General features: G+C 34.0%; 4 protein-coding genes and 1 pseudogene across 4 annotated transcripts; 3 read left to right on the top strand and 2 right to left on the bottom strand.

Annotated features, from left to right (window-relative positions):
• Positions 1-293: 293 nt before the first annotated feature.
• LOC17886469 (lipoxygenase 2, chloroplastic) lies at positions 294-4,203 on the top strand. The gene is made up of 7 exons (XM_006290518.2): positions 294-694; positions 784-1,611; positions 1,713-1,798; positions 2,486-2,596; positions 2,680-2,981; positions 3,066-3,332; positions 3,428-4,203. Exons 1-7 carry the CDS (start codon positions 346-348, stop codon positions 4,185-4,187), a joined length of 2,703 nt encoding a protein of 900 aa, XP_006290580.1. The 5' UTR covers positions 294-345; the 3' UTR covers positions 4,188-4,203.
• A 657-nt stretch (positions 4,204-4,860) lies between these two features.
• On the bottom strand, positions 4,861-6,436 carry LOC111830635 (annotated as a pseudogene).
• A 1,921-nt stretch (positions 6,437-8,357) lies between these two features.
• On the top strand, positions 8,358-9,066 carry LOC17885564 (transcription factor TCP16). Its single transcript, XM_006292165.2, has one exon. It carries the CDS (start codon positions 8,374-8,376, stop codon positions 8,878-8,880), a length of 507 nt encoding a protein of 168 aa, XP_006292227.2. The 5' UTR covers positions 8,358-8,373; the 3' UTR covers positions 8,881-9,066.
• A 2,767-nt stretch (positions 9,067-11,833) lies between these two features.
• On the bottom strand, positions 11,834-12,377 carry LOC17886675. The gene is made up of 2 exons (XM_023782195.1): positions 12,256-12,377; positions 11,834-12,150 (listed from the first exon to the last, which is right to left on the bottom strand). Exon 2 carries the CDS (start codon positions 12,129-12,131, stop codon positions 11,865-11,867), a length of 267 nt encoding a protein of 88 aa, XP_023637963.1. The 5' UTR covers positions 12,132-12,150; positions 12,256-12,377; the 3' UTR covers positions 11,834-11,864.
• A 2,538-nt stretch (positions 12,378-14,915) lies between these two features.
• Positions 14,916-15,629, top strand: LOC17886621 (GATA transcription factor 14). Its single transcript, XM_006292833.1, has 2 exons — positions 14,916-15,098; positions 15,186-15,629. The coding sequence occupies exons 1-2, from the start codon at positions 14,916-14,918 to the stop codon at positions 15,627-15,629; spliced, it is 627 nt and encodes a 208-aa protein (XP_006292895.1).
• Positions 15,630-17,221: the final 1,592 nt, after the last annotated feature.

The raw sequence follows: 17,221 nt of genomic DNA on the forward strand, positions 1-17,221 counted from the left end.
CACAAAGTGGTCCTCTTTATATTCGTCACATGCATGTACAATATATTGAACAGTCCACATTAGTACACTAAACGTTGAAATGCCACTTGTGAACAATTTTCTTGGACAAGTAATGGTCTTCTAAATAAAACAAGTAATTTGTCACTCATTGAGACTTTTTACACATTGCGTATTCATTTCGTACAATATATACATCTCTATCATCTATCAATAATATATAACTTTATATCTTTTTCGATAGTAATAATAAAAATGTGCGTAAAATTTAAAACTTGTATAAATAGATGAACGTAGGAGAGTCACATAGTCATTCTAAGCCAGATAAAAGAGATAAAAATAAAAAAGATGTTTTGTAGAGAGTCGTCGTCTAGTCTCCAGACCGTGAGCGTAGCAAAGAGTCTTAGTTCTTTGTTCCATAAGCCATCAGCGTTCATTAACCCCATCCATGTCGGACGTAGAGACAAGCTGCCTCGTCGAGGGAGATGTAAGAAGGTCGTCACGGCCTCACTGTCTAATATTGAACGTGAAGGTAATGTACTGAAAAATAATGTTAAGACAGTCAAAGTAAAGGGATTCATAACAGCACAAGAAGAGTTTCGTGATGGTATAGCTTGGTCGAGACCGCTCGATCAACTAGCTGATCTCCGCGGTAAGTCACTACTTGTCGAGCTTATCAGCGCCGAGACCGACCCACGTGAGTAAATCAAACTTTTCTTTTTCTTACATGGTTGTTTAAGTTAATGTTACATGTATTAACCAAGAACATGTACGTCACTATGTCAGGGACGGGGATTGAGAAGGATCCTGTAGAAGACTACGCGCAACGTGTATGGTTCGAAGCCCCTGATGAGAAGTATGAGTGTGAGTTTGACATGCCTGAAGACTTTGGAACCATTGGTGCCATAAGAGTTCAAAACCAGTACCATAGACAGTTGTTCCTCAAGAAGATGGAGATTGAGTTACCTGACGGGACTGTTACGTTTACATGTGAATCATGGGTGGCCTCTAAGACTGTTGACCCAGCCAAGAGAGTATTCTTCTCAACCAAGTCCTACTTGCCATCCGAAACCCCGGAGCCTCTTATACAGCTTCGAAAGAAAGAGCTAGAGACTTTAAAAGGCAACGACCGCGAAGAAGATGGTGAATTCACCAAGTTCGAACGCGTCTACGACTACGACGTGTACAACGATGTTGGTGACCCTGACAATAACCCTGAGCTTGCTCGTCCAGTAATTGGAGGCCCGGCACATCCTTATCCAAGGCGTTGCAAGACTGGTCGCAAACCATGTAAAACTGACCCTGCCACAGAGCAAAGATACGGGGGAGAGTTCTATGTCCCTAGAGACGAAGAGTTCTCAATAGCCAAAGGGACTACATTCACAGGCAAAGCTATCTTGGCAGCTATACCATCAGTGTTCCCTCAGATTGAGTCTGTTCTATTGGATCCACAATTGCCTTTTCCTCATTTCAAGGCCATACAAAATCTTTATGAAGAAGGTATTGAGCTTCCTAAAGATGCTGGTCTTTTACCTTTGCTCCCAAGACTCATCAAAGCTGCTACTGAAGCTCGCGACGATATTCTCCAGTTCGAAGCACCAATCCTCATTAACAGTACCTACCTATCTCTCCTTTTGAATCTTCCATTATACTGTTTTGGTTGTGACTTGTGACTAAACTGACTTTTCTAATATCATTCACATTGGTTGATTCAGGGGATAGATTTTCATGGTTAAGAGACGACGAGTTTGCTCGCCAGACACTTGCGGGCCTTAATCCTTACTGCATTGAACTAGTTAAAGTAAGCTATAAATGCATCTCAATTATTGATATATTATTTGTTTAACTCTTTTAGAGTATGACTTGTTTTTTTATTTTCATAGTAAAACCTATAATTTAACACTATTTTAATTTGGCACCTTAGTAAATTATTGTTTCTTCCATTTAAGTAAGATAAATGTTTAAGCTTTTTTTTAATTAAAAAACATATAATGTATTAAATAAACTATTTAGAAACCTAGTATACCCTTATACTATAAGTAAGTATATTTGTTTTAACTTTAATAATAACAAATACATGCATTAAGAAATGTTATACATATTTTGATTTGCAAAAATCAAAGAAAAAAACCTTTGTAAAACAGAGTGAATATGATTAAAATATATTACTATTTATTTTATCAACTAAAAATATACTCTCAGTTTCACAAAGAGTATCACTTTGACACAATGCACAAAAATTAAGAAAACATTGAAGTATACATATATGCTCCTATTTAATATGTGTTTAATAATTTAATTAATTTAAGATTAAGGGTAAAATTAGGAATTTTTGTGTTAAAAATGCATTAGAAATCTTAAGTGACATTCTTTGTGAAACAAAATTAAAACTTTAGAATGACACTCTTTGTAAAACAGATAGAGTATAAAATATTGGCAATGAGTCTTAAATAGGATGTCAGTAATTTTGTATTGTTGTTACTTTCAGGAATGGCCAATGAAAAGCAAACTAGACCCGGCCATTTATGGTGATCCCACCTCACTCATTACTTGGGAAATTGTGGAAAAAGAAGTTAAAGGAAACATGTCAGTTGATGAGGTAACACTATTTTTAGAAAGAGACAACGCATGTGTGTGTGTATTTAGAGTATTATTTACTTAATGTATCATGTATACATGCAGGCTCTAAAGAATAAGAGATTGTTCGTGTTGGATTATCATGATTTGCTTCTACCTTATGTGAACAAAGTGAGAGAGTTGGATAACACCAACTTATATGCATCTCGAACACTATTCTACCTCAGCGATGATAGCACATTGAGGCCTGTTGCCATTGAGTTGACAGTTCCACCAAATATCAACAAGCCACAATGGAAGCAAGTCTTCACACCAGGCTATGATGCTACCTCATGCTGGCTATGGAGTCTTGCTAAGACTCATGCTATATCTCATGACGCGGGTTATCACCAGCTTATATCCCATTGGTATTGAAAAAACACTCTTTAATTCAAAACACATATATTTATATGATCCTCTTATATACGGACTACTGATGGATAAATTTACAGGTTGAGGACTCACTGTTGTATGGAGCCGTACATTATAGCGGCAAACAGGCAACTAAGTGCCATGCATCCCATCTATAGGCTTTTGCATCCTCACTTCCGTTACACGATGGAGATCAACGCTCGTGCACGACAAAGTCTTGTCAATGCAGGTGGAATCATTGAGACTTGTTTTTGGCCCGGGAGGTATTCATTGGAGCTAAGTTCAGACGTCTATGATAAACTATGGAGGTTTGACATGGAAGGCTTACCTGCTGATCTCATCAAAAGGTGCATTTTGCTAATTAAAATGAAATATATTTACCACCAAAGTTTAATTGCAAAGCTAATTAGTTTTTGTTTCCATTAAAAATTTGCAATATAAGGGGGATGGCTGAAGAAGATGAGAACGCTAAACATGGACTACGCCTGACGATACCAGACTACCCGTTTGCGAATGACGGTCTAATATTATGGGATGCAATTAAAGAATGGGTGACAGAATATGTGAACCACTATTATCCAGATGCAGAACTGATCAAGTCGGACGAGGAACTTCAAGGATGGTGGAGCGAAGTGCAAAACGTAGGACATGGAGACAAGAAAGATGAACCTTGGTGGCCTGTCCTCGAGACACAAGATGACTTAATTAATATCGTCACGACGATTGCGTGGGTCGCTTCAGGTCACCATGCAGCTGTGAACTTTGGACAGTATGGATATGGAGGATACTTCCCTAACAGACCAACCACAACAAGGATAAAAATGCCGACAGAAGAACCAACAGATGAAGAGCTAGAGGAGTTCTACGAGTCACCAGAAAAAGTAATGCTTAAAACATACCCATCACAGAAGCAGGCGACTCTAGTGATGGTCACTTTGGATCTTTTATCAACTCATTCAGTTGATGAAGAGTACATTGGAGAGTATCCGGAATCATCTTGGGCTGATGAACCTATGATAAATGCTGCTTTTGAACGTTTTAAAGGTAGGCTTCAATATCTAGAAGGAGTGATAGATGAGAGAAACGTGACACTTTCTCTAAAGAATAGAGCTGGAGCTGGTGTGGTTAAGTATGAGCTTTTGAAGCCTACTTCTGAGCATGGTGTTACTGGAATGGGTGTTCCCTACAGTATTTCTATTTGATCTATTTTGTTTTCCTTTCCCAAGTGTCTTTATTTTTCTGTATGTCTTCAAGAAATAAAACAACTGATCCATTGTCTTTTCTATATAAATCTCTCTCAAGTATATCAATTGATCCCATTGTCTTTTCTATATTTTTGGAACAGCCAAAAGAGTTAACTGACATTTTCTTAGGTATAGTAGCATACCATTTTTTTATAATTAAGAGTAAGATTTTCTTTAAATAAGAGTTTTGAAAAAAACTCACATATGTTATTTTTGTTTTTAACAAGTGACGACATAGTCTAATCTTGATGCACAAAAAAAAACAACAAACAAATATAAGAAAAAGCTTACAAGCTAAATGATTTTAGTAATCTTAGACCATCCTTATTGGTAGGTTCTTAAGCAAATCTTAAGAGCAAGTGCAGTGGTAGGACTGCATTTTGGTCCCAGAATATATATTTTTTTTTGTCTTTTTTAAATTTTCTTTTTAAAAAAAAAAATAGATAACCAATCGCGGGCCGTCACGTGTCAATGGAGCCCGTAAATAGTGAAATACGAAGGTACGTCCCGATTTTTATTTGTGTTATATTATACAAACCCGAAGAACAAATAAAAAAAATAAAAAATGCAAGACATAAACTTAAAGTAAAGCCTTAGAAATTGAAGAAACAAGAAATTAAAAATTCAAGTTTTATCTTCCATGTGAGATGAAAGAATTTGTAAACGTTAATGTAGCAAGTGATATTCACATCAACTAGTATTTCCATTGATGTTTGAGGCCGTCCTTTCAATATCTCATCTCTTACTACATCAAGAAGATTTTCCGGAAGCTACACAACATCATTCAAGATCCGCATTACCACACTCAAATCCGGTCTAATCGATTCAGATTGATGCGAACACAAGACGCCGGGCTTTGAAACAAGCTCGATTTCTCCCATGTTTTGTTCTTAACGGATACATTCCTGATCAGCCGCATTGAAAATTTCACCATTTTCACAAAGCTCTAAGATCCAATCCACAAGAACTTCTTCAATTTCCCCTGCACGTCGCTCAATAAGCCTCCTACCACAAACCACTTCAAGCATAACCAACCCGAAAGCGTAAACATCAGTGCTTGTAGTTGCTCTTCTTGTTCTTAGAAAGTCAGGTGCGATATACCCGAATGTTCCCGCTACTCTAGATGTTTGAGGATCAAATCCTTGATCATTCAGCTTCGCTAGTCCGAAATCTCCAAGCCTCGCATTCATGTCGTGGTCGATTATAACATTAGCCGGTTTGATATCTCGATGAATGATGACTTGTAACCATTCTTGATGAAGGTAGAGTAGAGCAGAAGCAACATCTTTGATGATCTTGAAACGTTGTTCCCAAGTGAGTCGTTCTTGATTCTCATTCGTGTTTCTACGGTTTAGATACTTGTCAAGGCTTCCATTGGGCATAAAGTCATAAACCTAAGTATAGATTCTCCTTATGCCTACAATATCCCAAAAGCCTAACTAGATTCGGATGTCTGAGACGACCAATGGTTGATATCTATGCTAGAAACTCGCTAGCTCATCCCTTGTCTTGAATTATGAGAAGTCCGTTTTACAGCGATTTCTACATCAGACCCCAGAAGTGTTCCTTTATAGACTTGACCAAATCCTCCTTTCCTAAGGAGTTTCTTTCTCCTTGAAACCCTTTGTTGCATTGAAAAGATCCTTATAAGCAAACCTATGAGGTCAATGTTCATCTAACTTGATAGCTATCACGCGATTCGAGCTTTTACGTTGTTTGTTTTGTTGAATATTCCAAGGTACTGATCAGAGGAAGCTCCATGAAGGCCTCTTGTAGGAGAGATAACAAAAGCCATACCGTGTGAGCCTTGCTGCTTATGCTAAGGGACGATAGCGAAGAAGAAGTTAATGGAGAAAGACTGGTTCTTCATGTCATATGAGGCGTTGTTGAAACCTTGACTATAGGAATGCTTGGTGGTGTTGGTTAGAACTAAGTAACTGTTTGTGTTGAAAACAGGAGATCCATCGAGAATGTATTTTCCATGGGAGGTATAAGTAGATGAAAACAAAGTAAGCAACAGAACAATAACTGTTTCTATGACTTTATTCACAAGACATGTTCTTGTTCGTGTTTTTTTTGGCTTATGGGGAGGTTATGATCGTAATGAGGTATTTATTATAAGAATTAAGAAAGTATTGGGAACCAACGTTCTCGTGATGGGCGTCGTTAGTAATAAACAAACATATGTAGTTTGTATTTACGCACATGGCCTAGAGGCTAGAATCAAATCGTAAGAGATTACAATATATGTACAATCTTCTGATCATTATAACAGAAATTATAGTGACATTGTCATAATGGTGCAGAACCAAATTGGTCTTTCATTACATACGGAGCCTAAAAGATAAAACACAGTTTAACAACCAACTTGTTGAGTATAAAATGTAATTAAAAACAAATAAAATAACTTTGGACATGTTTAGTGTAAAGTTTAACTGTTTTTCTATTGGTCTAGAAAAACTTAAACTAAATATTTGCTAAATATGTTCTAAACCCAAGCACACATGTTTACATGCTTGGGTTTGGTTATGGGTTTGTTAAATATGTTTGGGTTTGGCCGTTTGGGTTTGCTAAATATGTTCTAAACCCAAGCACAAATGTTTACATGTTTGGGTTTGGTTATGGGTTTGCGTTACATGTTTGAGTTTGGTTATGGGTTTGCGTTACATGTTTGGGTTTGGATTTTGCTAAATATGTTCTAAACCCAAACACATATGTTTATGACTGAAGTAATTTTTTGTTTTATCTATTTAATTTTATAGTTTACATTATTACAATCACTTTCAAACCAACTAAACATATTTTTGTTTTAGTCTTTATTCTACTCTAATAGGTTTTTCGTACAACTTCTCAGTTTTAGTGGATTCGATGTCTAAGTACTACAATAATACGCAATACTATGTACTTTTCATTATCTTAGGATTTAAGAAGTTGATCACCAGGCCCGACTCAGATGGGTAGGGCAGAGGAGCGATGGCTCAAGGGCCCGTGAACAAAAAAATAATTAAGGAAAAAAAAGGCCCAACATTTTTTTTTTTAATTTTTTTTTAATGTTAAAGGGTCCAATTTTTTTTTTCCTCTGTACAAAGACCCGTTTTTAGTAAAAAAGAAAGAGAAAACCCCATTTATTAAGAAAAAATTAGAAAAAGCCCAATTTCTTAGGATTTTATGTTAGTAAGGAAAAAAGAAAAATCATATTTAGAGGGTCCAAAAATATATTTTTCTCTAAGGCCCTTATTTTTGTTGAGCCGGGGCTGTTGACCACATCATAGGTTTTTCGTACAACCTCTCAGTTTTAGTGGATTCGATGTCAAATACTACAATAATACGCTATACTATGCACTTGTAATTATCTTAGGATTTAAGAAGTTGATCACATCATACATTAATCCTTCTAACTAGAAAAGAAAAAAACACTGTTTGATCTCACGGGGGCCAACATGACTAGATATGTTAGAGCATCATTATCAGTCATCCTTTTTTACAAATGTCTTATTAAATGTAAATTATTACAAATGTCTTAAATGTTTCTGAGAAGATACAAACTTTTGTAGGAAACACAAACTCACTTTTTTTTTAACATTTAAAAACACTCACTTTAGATGACCAATATGGATGGTCAGCCAAAAAAAGAATCTGTCCTGATGGGGGCATGAATTCCAAGCAAGCCATGTATATATAATTAAATAATATATTATTTTCTAGAGTAATGTTGAAATATCACTGATTTCAAAATACAAAGTCTAAATTTTAAAATTAAACAAAAATGGAATAAAAAAAGATTACACTTGGTCAACTGTATCATTAGTTTCTCAAAACTGGCAGAAGAGATTTTCTCATTTTCCCTTTTTTTAGTGAATCTATGATTTAGTTATTCCTATATAGCTAAGATATTTTCCTATATACAAATTTGATATAATTATTATTTATATATGAGTTGGTTACACCATTATTGCTTTCACATACATATTATCAGAAACATTTGAGTCCTTTGTATTTTTCTTATCTAAATTTACTATATAGATATAGATAGATATATATATATATATATATAATAAATTAATAAAAATCTTCTATATAAACCAATTGAAAGAAACATATCTTTTCACTTACCCCATTTACAAAAGAGAAAACATAGAAAAAAATGGTTTCAAGAAAGGAAATGAAGAACCAGCAAAAGGCAACAAGGTCTCACAAAGACCGCCATGTGAGAGTTGGAGGCCGGGATCGTCGGATCCGGCTTCCGGCGAATGTTGCTCCCCAGCTATTCAAATTGACAAAAGAACTCGGCTTCCATACCGATGGCGAAACCGTCAATTGGCTCCTCCAAAATGCCGAGCCAGCCATTTTTGCCGCTACCGGGCATGGCATCAACACTACTCCAAACAATGTTATCAACTCGAATAATAATATTCATAGATATTCTTTAATCTCTGGTAACAACTGCACCATTAATAACATTTTCACTTGTACCGGAGTCAATACTGGTCATCCAGAGATGGTCTTTCCGGGCACTTCATCTACTTTTCCGGTTAAAGCTGAAGAAGATGTTCCGAATCAGAATCAGCAGCAGCAGCAACAGCCACAAGGCCCGCAACTAGGGTTTGAGTGTGTTAAGATGGAGAAGAAGTCATATGTTTGGAGTGAGTAATGATTGAAGACTTAGTTCGGTTTTGATTTTGGTTGCTGTGTTTGCATTTTGTTTTTTTCTTTTCCTTCATGTTTTTTGTTTTCTTTTCAGTTTGGAGTTTTGAGTCTTTTTGCTTCTGTTGGTTGTATTCTCATGTTTTGCAGTAACCAAAATCTTAATCATAATAAAATGCCAATTTTCCATCTTTAGTCCATGTCTAGTAGAAAATTTGATTTCAACAATGGATTGTATACATTTAACTACAAATTTGATTAATATACTGAAAATTCAAAACTTAAAAATTATTGAATCAGTATTTGTCTAATTAAAACCTTAAAATTTCTTTCACCAAAAGAATAATCTCAAAATTGCTAGATGAATAATGTATAGTGGAGAGTATGCTAAATCTCTCAAGATGTTGACTGATTTTAGATAAATTAGGTGGTCTTTCGAATCTTAAGTTTCCAGGATAGTGAAAAAATCATTTAATTAAATTGTATACTAGTGATAAACTCATAAAAAGAAAAGTTGAGTAAGAGAAAAATTTAAAACTCTTAAAAAAAGTTTCCAGCTTTCCAACATGGACATAATCTTATAAATATATTTTTCTTTACTTAGCTTCATACATTTACTATAATATCTATTATTATATGATAAAATATCTAATGCAATAAAAGATAAAAATAAATAAAAGGAAGTACAAACACCTAGCATTAGTACAAAGTACAAACAATCAGGTGGCAAAAGAGCTAGCATTAGTACACATTATAAGAGGGTAGTTTAGCACCACTCGGTTGATCCGATTGGTTATGGGCCGAGCCTGGCCTATAAGGCATCTAATTCCGGAGTAGAAGCCTTATTAGCTCGGCATTTGTTGGGCTGAATCTAGGATGATATTTCAAAGATAGAGGAAAAGGAAGAATTCTTTCTGAAGAAATGGAAACAAGCCAAATATGATCCAGTATCTTGAAATCTCTTTGTGTGGATTGTGAACGACAAAGGAAGATCCGTGAATAACAAGACAAATGAGGGTGATTTGGGGATAGAATGGATTTGCGGGAGAATGACGATGAAAAGGAATGAGAATGTCTTGTGAATTGATTGTAACTTTCAATGGTTGCCGAAAGACCATTGAACTAACAAACTTGCTTAGGCTTGGGAATTACACACCAAACGGTCACAAGATGAAGAGATATTACACACCCATCATATCAAAACAATTTGTAAAGAGGTTTTGATAATAATTTTTTTGATAAGTATATATATAGAAGAGAAAAAACTAGTTTCAAAACAAACACACCAAGTTTCGAAACAACATTAAAAACACTCGGAAATGACAAGAAATATAAAACTAGTCTTTGAATTAAAAAAAATGACTCTTCCCTTTCATAAGAACATGGCTCGTGGGCAAAGAAACGACTATGAGTTTGTGAAAAAGTGTGTGGACTTGCCTCATTAAAAATCTCTCTTGGAAAACCTATTGGGACAAAACCAAGAGGAGAAAAAAACAAGTACAAGTCACACACCTCCATTGATGTTGCTTAATCGGCTTGAATCACAACAATGTAGTTGGATAAGTTTCTTGATTAAGATTGCCCTCAATCTTATGTAAAAGCATGATGATAGCTTGGTTTAGTCGCTTTATCTTAAACCTTGTCATCGGACCATTAAAAATGTGTAATGTTGCTTCCTCTTTAGCTCCATTCTTTTCGGGTTCAAGCTGCTCCTTAACTCCATTCTCTTTAGGTACAAATTGCTGGTCCATTATCATAAAAAACCTTATCAAACGATTGAGATCTATAAAATGAGAGCTTAGCCGCTATGCGAACAACACCACCTCCTGACTCAAGAACCGTAGGTTCAAAGTTTACTCTCGGAATATCCTAACTGGCCGATCAAGCTAGTTGGATCTTTCTTGTAATCTTGAAATTGTTCTTGATTAATAAAAAAATACTCGCTTTCTTGATTCTTTTGGTCTTCTTTAATTTCCCGGTTAAGGTTAGCGGTGTAAGTTTTGCTCGAACACAAACAATTAGGTTACATTTTCTTTTCATTAGTGTTAAATTTTTTAAAATAATTATTGGTAACACTTTGGCACTTCATATGTTTTATATATTTAGATGGATTTAAACTTAAAGTAACAAAAGAAAAAAAGAGAACAAGAGTTGAAATGTTTCGTAAAACTTATGTTTTTTTGGAAAGAAAAATCTGTAATACAAAAAAATTGGATATTAGTTGCGTTCAAATGATTTTTCAATTTTAGTTTTATACAACCAAAACCAATCTTCATGTGTGTACGTACTGTTTTTAAGAATTCTTCGATTTGATACCAAAAATATGATAGAAAAGTATTTGAGTCATTGTGGATTCTGAAGTTTATACACATATAGGCTCTCAAAACATCCGGCCATTAGGAATCATTGTAAAGCCCTTAAGAATACTTATTAAAGCATAACCTTAATTACTCACTCTTTTGCTTATCATCAAAAGGGTGAATTTTAACATCTAAAATGTGCCTTGCATTTTTATACACAAATTAGAATATAGTGCAAATTTTAATAAGAATAAAATATATTTTTAAATACTCTACATGAACTTCCAATGGTAAGTCAGATTTGGAATTGACCGAAATGGTGTTAGTGAAACACTCAGACCACTTATCAGGTTTCAGGTTACAAGGCAAGTTTTTTCCGACAGTTGGATGATGACTGATGGCAAAAACAAAAAGAGCTTAATATATATGTCGTAATAGGATAAGTTTTTATATATACATAGTGAAGAAAAGACAATACAATAATTAAACATCACAAGCAATAGAGCCATAGAGGATGTCAAAAAAAAAAAAAAAAATAGAGCATAGAGGATATATAGTAATTAACCATGCTTAATAAAACATAAAAAGATTCATATTGTCTCACATACCTGACGTTTATTTCTTATAATATACTTTTTTTCCTTAATATCTATATATTTATATCGATATCGTCTTCACGATTTCTTTTGAGTTAACCACCACCTCCATTGTTATCACCACCACCAGGTCCATAGTTGTAAAAATCTTGTCTTGGGATGTAATGGTGATTCTGCACATTGTTTCTTGGGTGCTCTATTTTCTCAGCTGACTCCTCTTCTTTCCCTAATATCTCTCCCGATATGTTTTCGTTTTCTTGATTATTTTCCCGGGAAATTATACCCCTAGCAGCCAAACATGAGCTTGTCATGATCATGATGGCTATGATAACAACCATAATATGCTTAGGTTTTATCCCCATCTCGGTTTTATATTATGAGCTGCAAAAGAAAGAAAAAGACTAGTCTTTATATATGTATAGAACTTTCAAGATCTTATTACGTTGATATGAAATGAGTATAAGTATTAAGTTAATAACTTATTACCTTTGCAACTAATCAAGACAAGCTTCGATGGGTTTAGTAGTGAAGTACCCTTGAGAGGTATAAGATGGAGAGTTTAAGATTGAAGACATTGATATATATATACATGCATAAGACAATAGGGTTTTTGTTGCGGTGGGTTGACTATTTGAGATATATTGTAATATTATACGATTTGGGTGTGATGTGAAGGTTTTAGTGGTGAGGCAATCACAAATGGGAGAGGCATCTTTATTGGAGAATGAATTTTTCTTTAAGAAGGAAAGAATTGTGATGAAAAAAAATGATCAAGTTGGTTGAAAAATTGTTGTTTAGTATACCACTACGAATAGGGAAAACCCACGTTACTTTTATGGTTTACAGAGCCGGTCCAAAGGCCAAGCCCATGAAACATATGCTTGCGGCCCTTCCTTTTATATAGTATTTTCGGCCCTATTTTTTCAAAAAGAAAAGAGTAGTGGTATTAACCTTTCTTCGAGGTGTCACAAGTTCGAGGCCTATAAGCAGCCATTATTTTTAATTTGCTTGTAGGCTTCCATAGCATAGAGACGGCTCTGATGGTTTAGCAATATATCAAGTGGTGCTTTTAAGAAGGTGGTTTTTTTTGTCTTTCTAATAATCAAAGATATGTGCATAGGATACTCTTTGGACTGAATTTTTGAGACTGTTATCGTCCGATGATTGGGGACATATCTCATAAAGACAAATATACCATTTCACTAATAAAAATAAATTTAAAAACAAAACAAAAAGAGAGTAAGAAACTCAGAAGGTTCAAGAGATGAAGCTAGATAGTATTTTTGTCGAGAGATGAAAACTAGTCTTGGCAAGTGTGGTCAAGCGAGCTTGATTTCGACTAGAGGTTTTGGTTTAAGGTTTAAAGTTCAAGGTAGAGAATTCCGACCATGCTGTAAAATTTTTATCAGTATCATACTTTATATATTATTAGGATTCTTGTTTTGCTTCCGATGTGAGATATTATATTAGAAAGTTATCTAGATCGACACGTTAAATCTTCGCACCAAGAGACTAATTACTTAAGATTTATGTTGATGCAATGAAGTTTTCCCATGAAACCATATATTTAGGTTATGCATAATGTAATAACCTAAACTTTTAATTTTATAATGATATATTTATAGTGAAATACTTATAAAAAACTCATAATAAATAAATGCTTGCATTGTGAATGATCTTCCACTACTAAAAGTTAGAATCCAATTGATTCATTAGTAACCCCTAGCTAAGGATTAAATTATAAAGTATAACAAAATAAGTTACAGTTTTCTGGCTTTAAGTTAGTATCAATGGGTGGCAAGGCAACTTACATTTAATTAATTCATATCGGACAGTAACTAATCCGACCATGCTGTAAAAATTTCACCATTTGTCATCATTTCAGGATTATAATTAACTTTTGGAATTAACATATTGTAGAATGAAATCATCAAACTTCATAATGCTCTTGCCACGTTCGGATAAAATTATATAATAATATGAATAAAATCTGAATCATCTAATGCCAGAGACGATATCTATAACCAAGTATAGTTTGATTACTCGTTGACTGACCTGTGACCTCCAAAGGCTCACGACGTGTCTTCGTTCGTATCCATGATATCATCTTCTGTGAAGAAGAATTTAAATTGTTTCGTGAGTGAGGATCACACTTTTTTATTCATTTGAGACTTTTGTTTTGCATCAAGACGAGTTACAACAAAGAATGATTGATTTAGGTTTAAATTTAGGGGTTTTATTTCTTTATTTTTCTTTTGTCAAAAATAACTAAAATTAACTCAATCGAACTAATTCTGAGGACAGTTGTTGATAGAGCTGGGGCGGAACTGGGATATTCGGCTTTTTAGGATATCTGGATCCGTATCCGTATCCGTATTTGGCGGATTTGTAGTTTTAATATGCGGCTCCAGATATTCGGGTCCCATATATCCGTATAAAAATGCCGGATATCCGCGGATATATAAAATGCGGGGTGGAACGAACATTTAATGCCAAATTATTTTTATGTTTTACATTTATTATTTTTCTTAGAGTATTGTGTTTTAATTATTTCTTTTAAATATAAAACAAGATCCATGTGGCTGAATTTTATTTGTCAAGTGACATGTGTTTTCTAAGATAAAAGGATAGATGATCTCATTCTTAAATATAATAGCGACAATTATGTTTATATTACATATAGATATAGTATGTCTATATATAGAATCTAAATTTTTTCGTATTATTTATGTTTTTTTTTTTAAGGATAGTATAAACTACAAGATTTTTTCCGGATAATATAATTTTTTTTTGAAAAAGATAATATAAAATATAGATTGCTATTGTCGTATGTCTCTTATCCAAACTCCTTAGCACATAACCGGATTAAATTAAACAAATATTTGATCTAACATCGTCTTAAAATTGGTGTAAGTCGGTTTTGGTATTATATGCTGTCGAAAATTATTATTGTAGTCTATCTTTAAACCGGAGAATTCTAAGGTAAGGAAGTTCCCTAGTAGCTTCCATGCTCTAAATATATTTACTTTCCTTGTACGATAATTCGAAATCTTGTGGTTTAGATTCTTAAAAGAGATAAGTGCATGTATATATATCATCCTAATATTTTACCTATAAAGTTTGAATTCCTTATCAAACAAGCAACCATGTCTCATAACAATAACAATGTAGAAGTAGTTGTACACGAAGAAGAAGATGAAGAAGAAGATCTTGGAACTGCCATGCAGAAAATGCCAATCCCTTTGGACCAACTCGACCGATTACCGAATGATTCGGTTTACAGGTTAGTAGATGAAGTAAGAGACATCATAGAAGATCCCAATTTACTAGTGAGTTACTCACAAATCTCATAAAACAAGTTTTGGCTTTGAAAAAAAATAAACAAAACTCATCAATGTTCTTTTTTGATTATGTAGTTTGAAGATTCTCGAGAGTATGGTAATCTTCACCATGAAGAAGCAACTGATGATTCAAAACTGTTTGGAAATTCGCCAAACGCGTTAAGTGATCGTTTTAGAGTATCACCAACGCGATCTAGCAGCAAACGAGGAAGACCAAAAAGACAATACTTGGAAGGTGAAGCATCTCATGTCCTAGATTCTAGTTATGTCGACATTACAGGAAAGAGTTGTACACATTGTGGTACGACAAAAACTCCAATGTGGAGAGAAGGGCCTAGAGGAGCTAGGACGCTATGTAACGCGTGCGGGGTACGGTACAGAACAGGTCGGTTATTTCCCGAGTACCGCCCTGCTTCGAGTCCTGAATTCAAACCTAACGTTCACTCCAATTTTCATAGAAAAGTAATGGAAATCAGAAAGGAGAGAAACTCACCTCCTACTTCACCTCCTACTCCATAGCTTCAGTTTCTTAGGGTTTCAGGCATTAAGACACTCTCAACTCCAAATAACTTCAACTGTTAAGGGGTTGTAGCATTGAGTGTTATATCATCTTCGACTGTTAAATTAGGTTAGACTTTGTTATTCAGTTTTCTAATCATGACCTTATTGTTTTTGTAGATGTTGATAGAGTTAGTAGTTTTTGTTTTACAAAATCCCACTGAGATCATACGTTTATTTTTATTTTTAGATTTCCTAGAATTTATGACACTTTTTTTTAGCTATATAATGAATCTCCCATTCAGATTTGAGATTTCTATTTGTAATATATTCTTTCAAATTCTTGAGTTTACCTACATTAATTATTCCAATTACACAATCTCATTGAGATCATGATACCAATCAAGTTTTTTTTTTATATTTTGATTTTCCTAGAATTTATGACACTTTTTTTGCATGTTGTAATTTTAATCTTTCAAATTTTTTACTTCACCTACATTATTATTTCAAAGAAATTACGATACTTTATTTTTGATTTGTTTCTATGATTGTTTCTATGAAGAAACAACTATAGTTGTAATCTTAGTATATAGACATAAAATCATAAGTGTATGAAGTCTATGATTGATGCATCCCGAAGTCCCGTGACTTTCTTTACAGACTGTTCAAATTTGTTGGAGATGGTGTTTTCTCCGGCAGAATGGCCAGCGTTCGCGACATATCTAGTGGAGATTCAAGCAGATAAGGAAGTGTTTTCTTTTTTCTCTAAAGCTCCTCGTTGCTCCAATATTAAGGCGGATAAATTAGCACGCCAAGTGCGTGTTGAACCGATATTTTGTCTTTATGTAATCAATGTTCCTTCTTCTTGGCTCATTTGAGTCTTATAAGATAGCTGTTGGCAAACAAACAAAAAAATAATAAAAAAAATTATAAGTATCGTCTATATTATGATTATTGTGTTGTTATTTATTCTTAAACTTACATTAGCTTTTGTTAAAGTTCAATTTTAATAGATATTATGTTTTAAAATTTATAGTTTTTTTTATTCAATGGATGATGATTTTTGTTTATCTTGTTATTATAATAATTAATAATTGTTTTGGCTGTATATATGTATATTTAAAAAGATTACCATATTAGGAAAATCTTTTGGTTTCTGCTGGTTCCAGTTTATGCCGCCACAAGCTTCTTGAGATCTCCGATGGTGTCGTCGTCCTCGTTAGACTTCACGATTCTACGCTAGCCGTCGTTAATCACTACCTCAGTCATAGATCTTCACGATTATTTTTTTCTTTTACAACCACCGAGACAATCAGTCAACAATATTCTCTTTCATTCTCACTTAGGGGATTATTGATGGATTGTAAATAGAATTATAAAATTCACACACCAACAACGCGAATACGATTTTCACCGGTATATCGATTGTAGAACTATGTTAGTTAGATACGTTTTATTTTTTAAAAGACAATAAGCTTAAGCACAAATGCACAAACCTTAAATATAAGCTTAACCACAAATGCACAAACCTTAAATAATTATAGTATAACAATCTAAATTTATACAACTTACAACTGAACCAAGTTACAGAATAAAAAAACTGAACTATGTAA

The sequence above is a fragment of the Capsella rubella genome, unplaced genomic scaffold, assembly GCF_000375325.1.
Source record: "Capsella rubella cultivar Monte Gargano unplaced genomic scaffold, Caprub1_0 scaffold_5, whole genome shotgun sequence".
NCBI classification, from domain to species: Eukaryota; Viridiplantae; Streptophyta; class Magnoliopsida; order Brassicales; family Brassicaceae; genus Capsella; species Capsella rubella.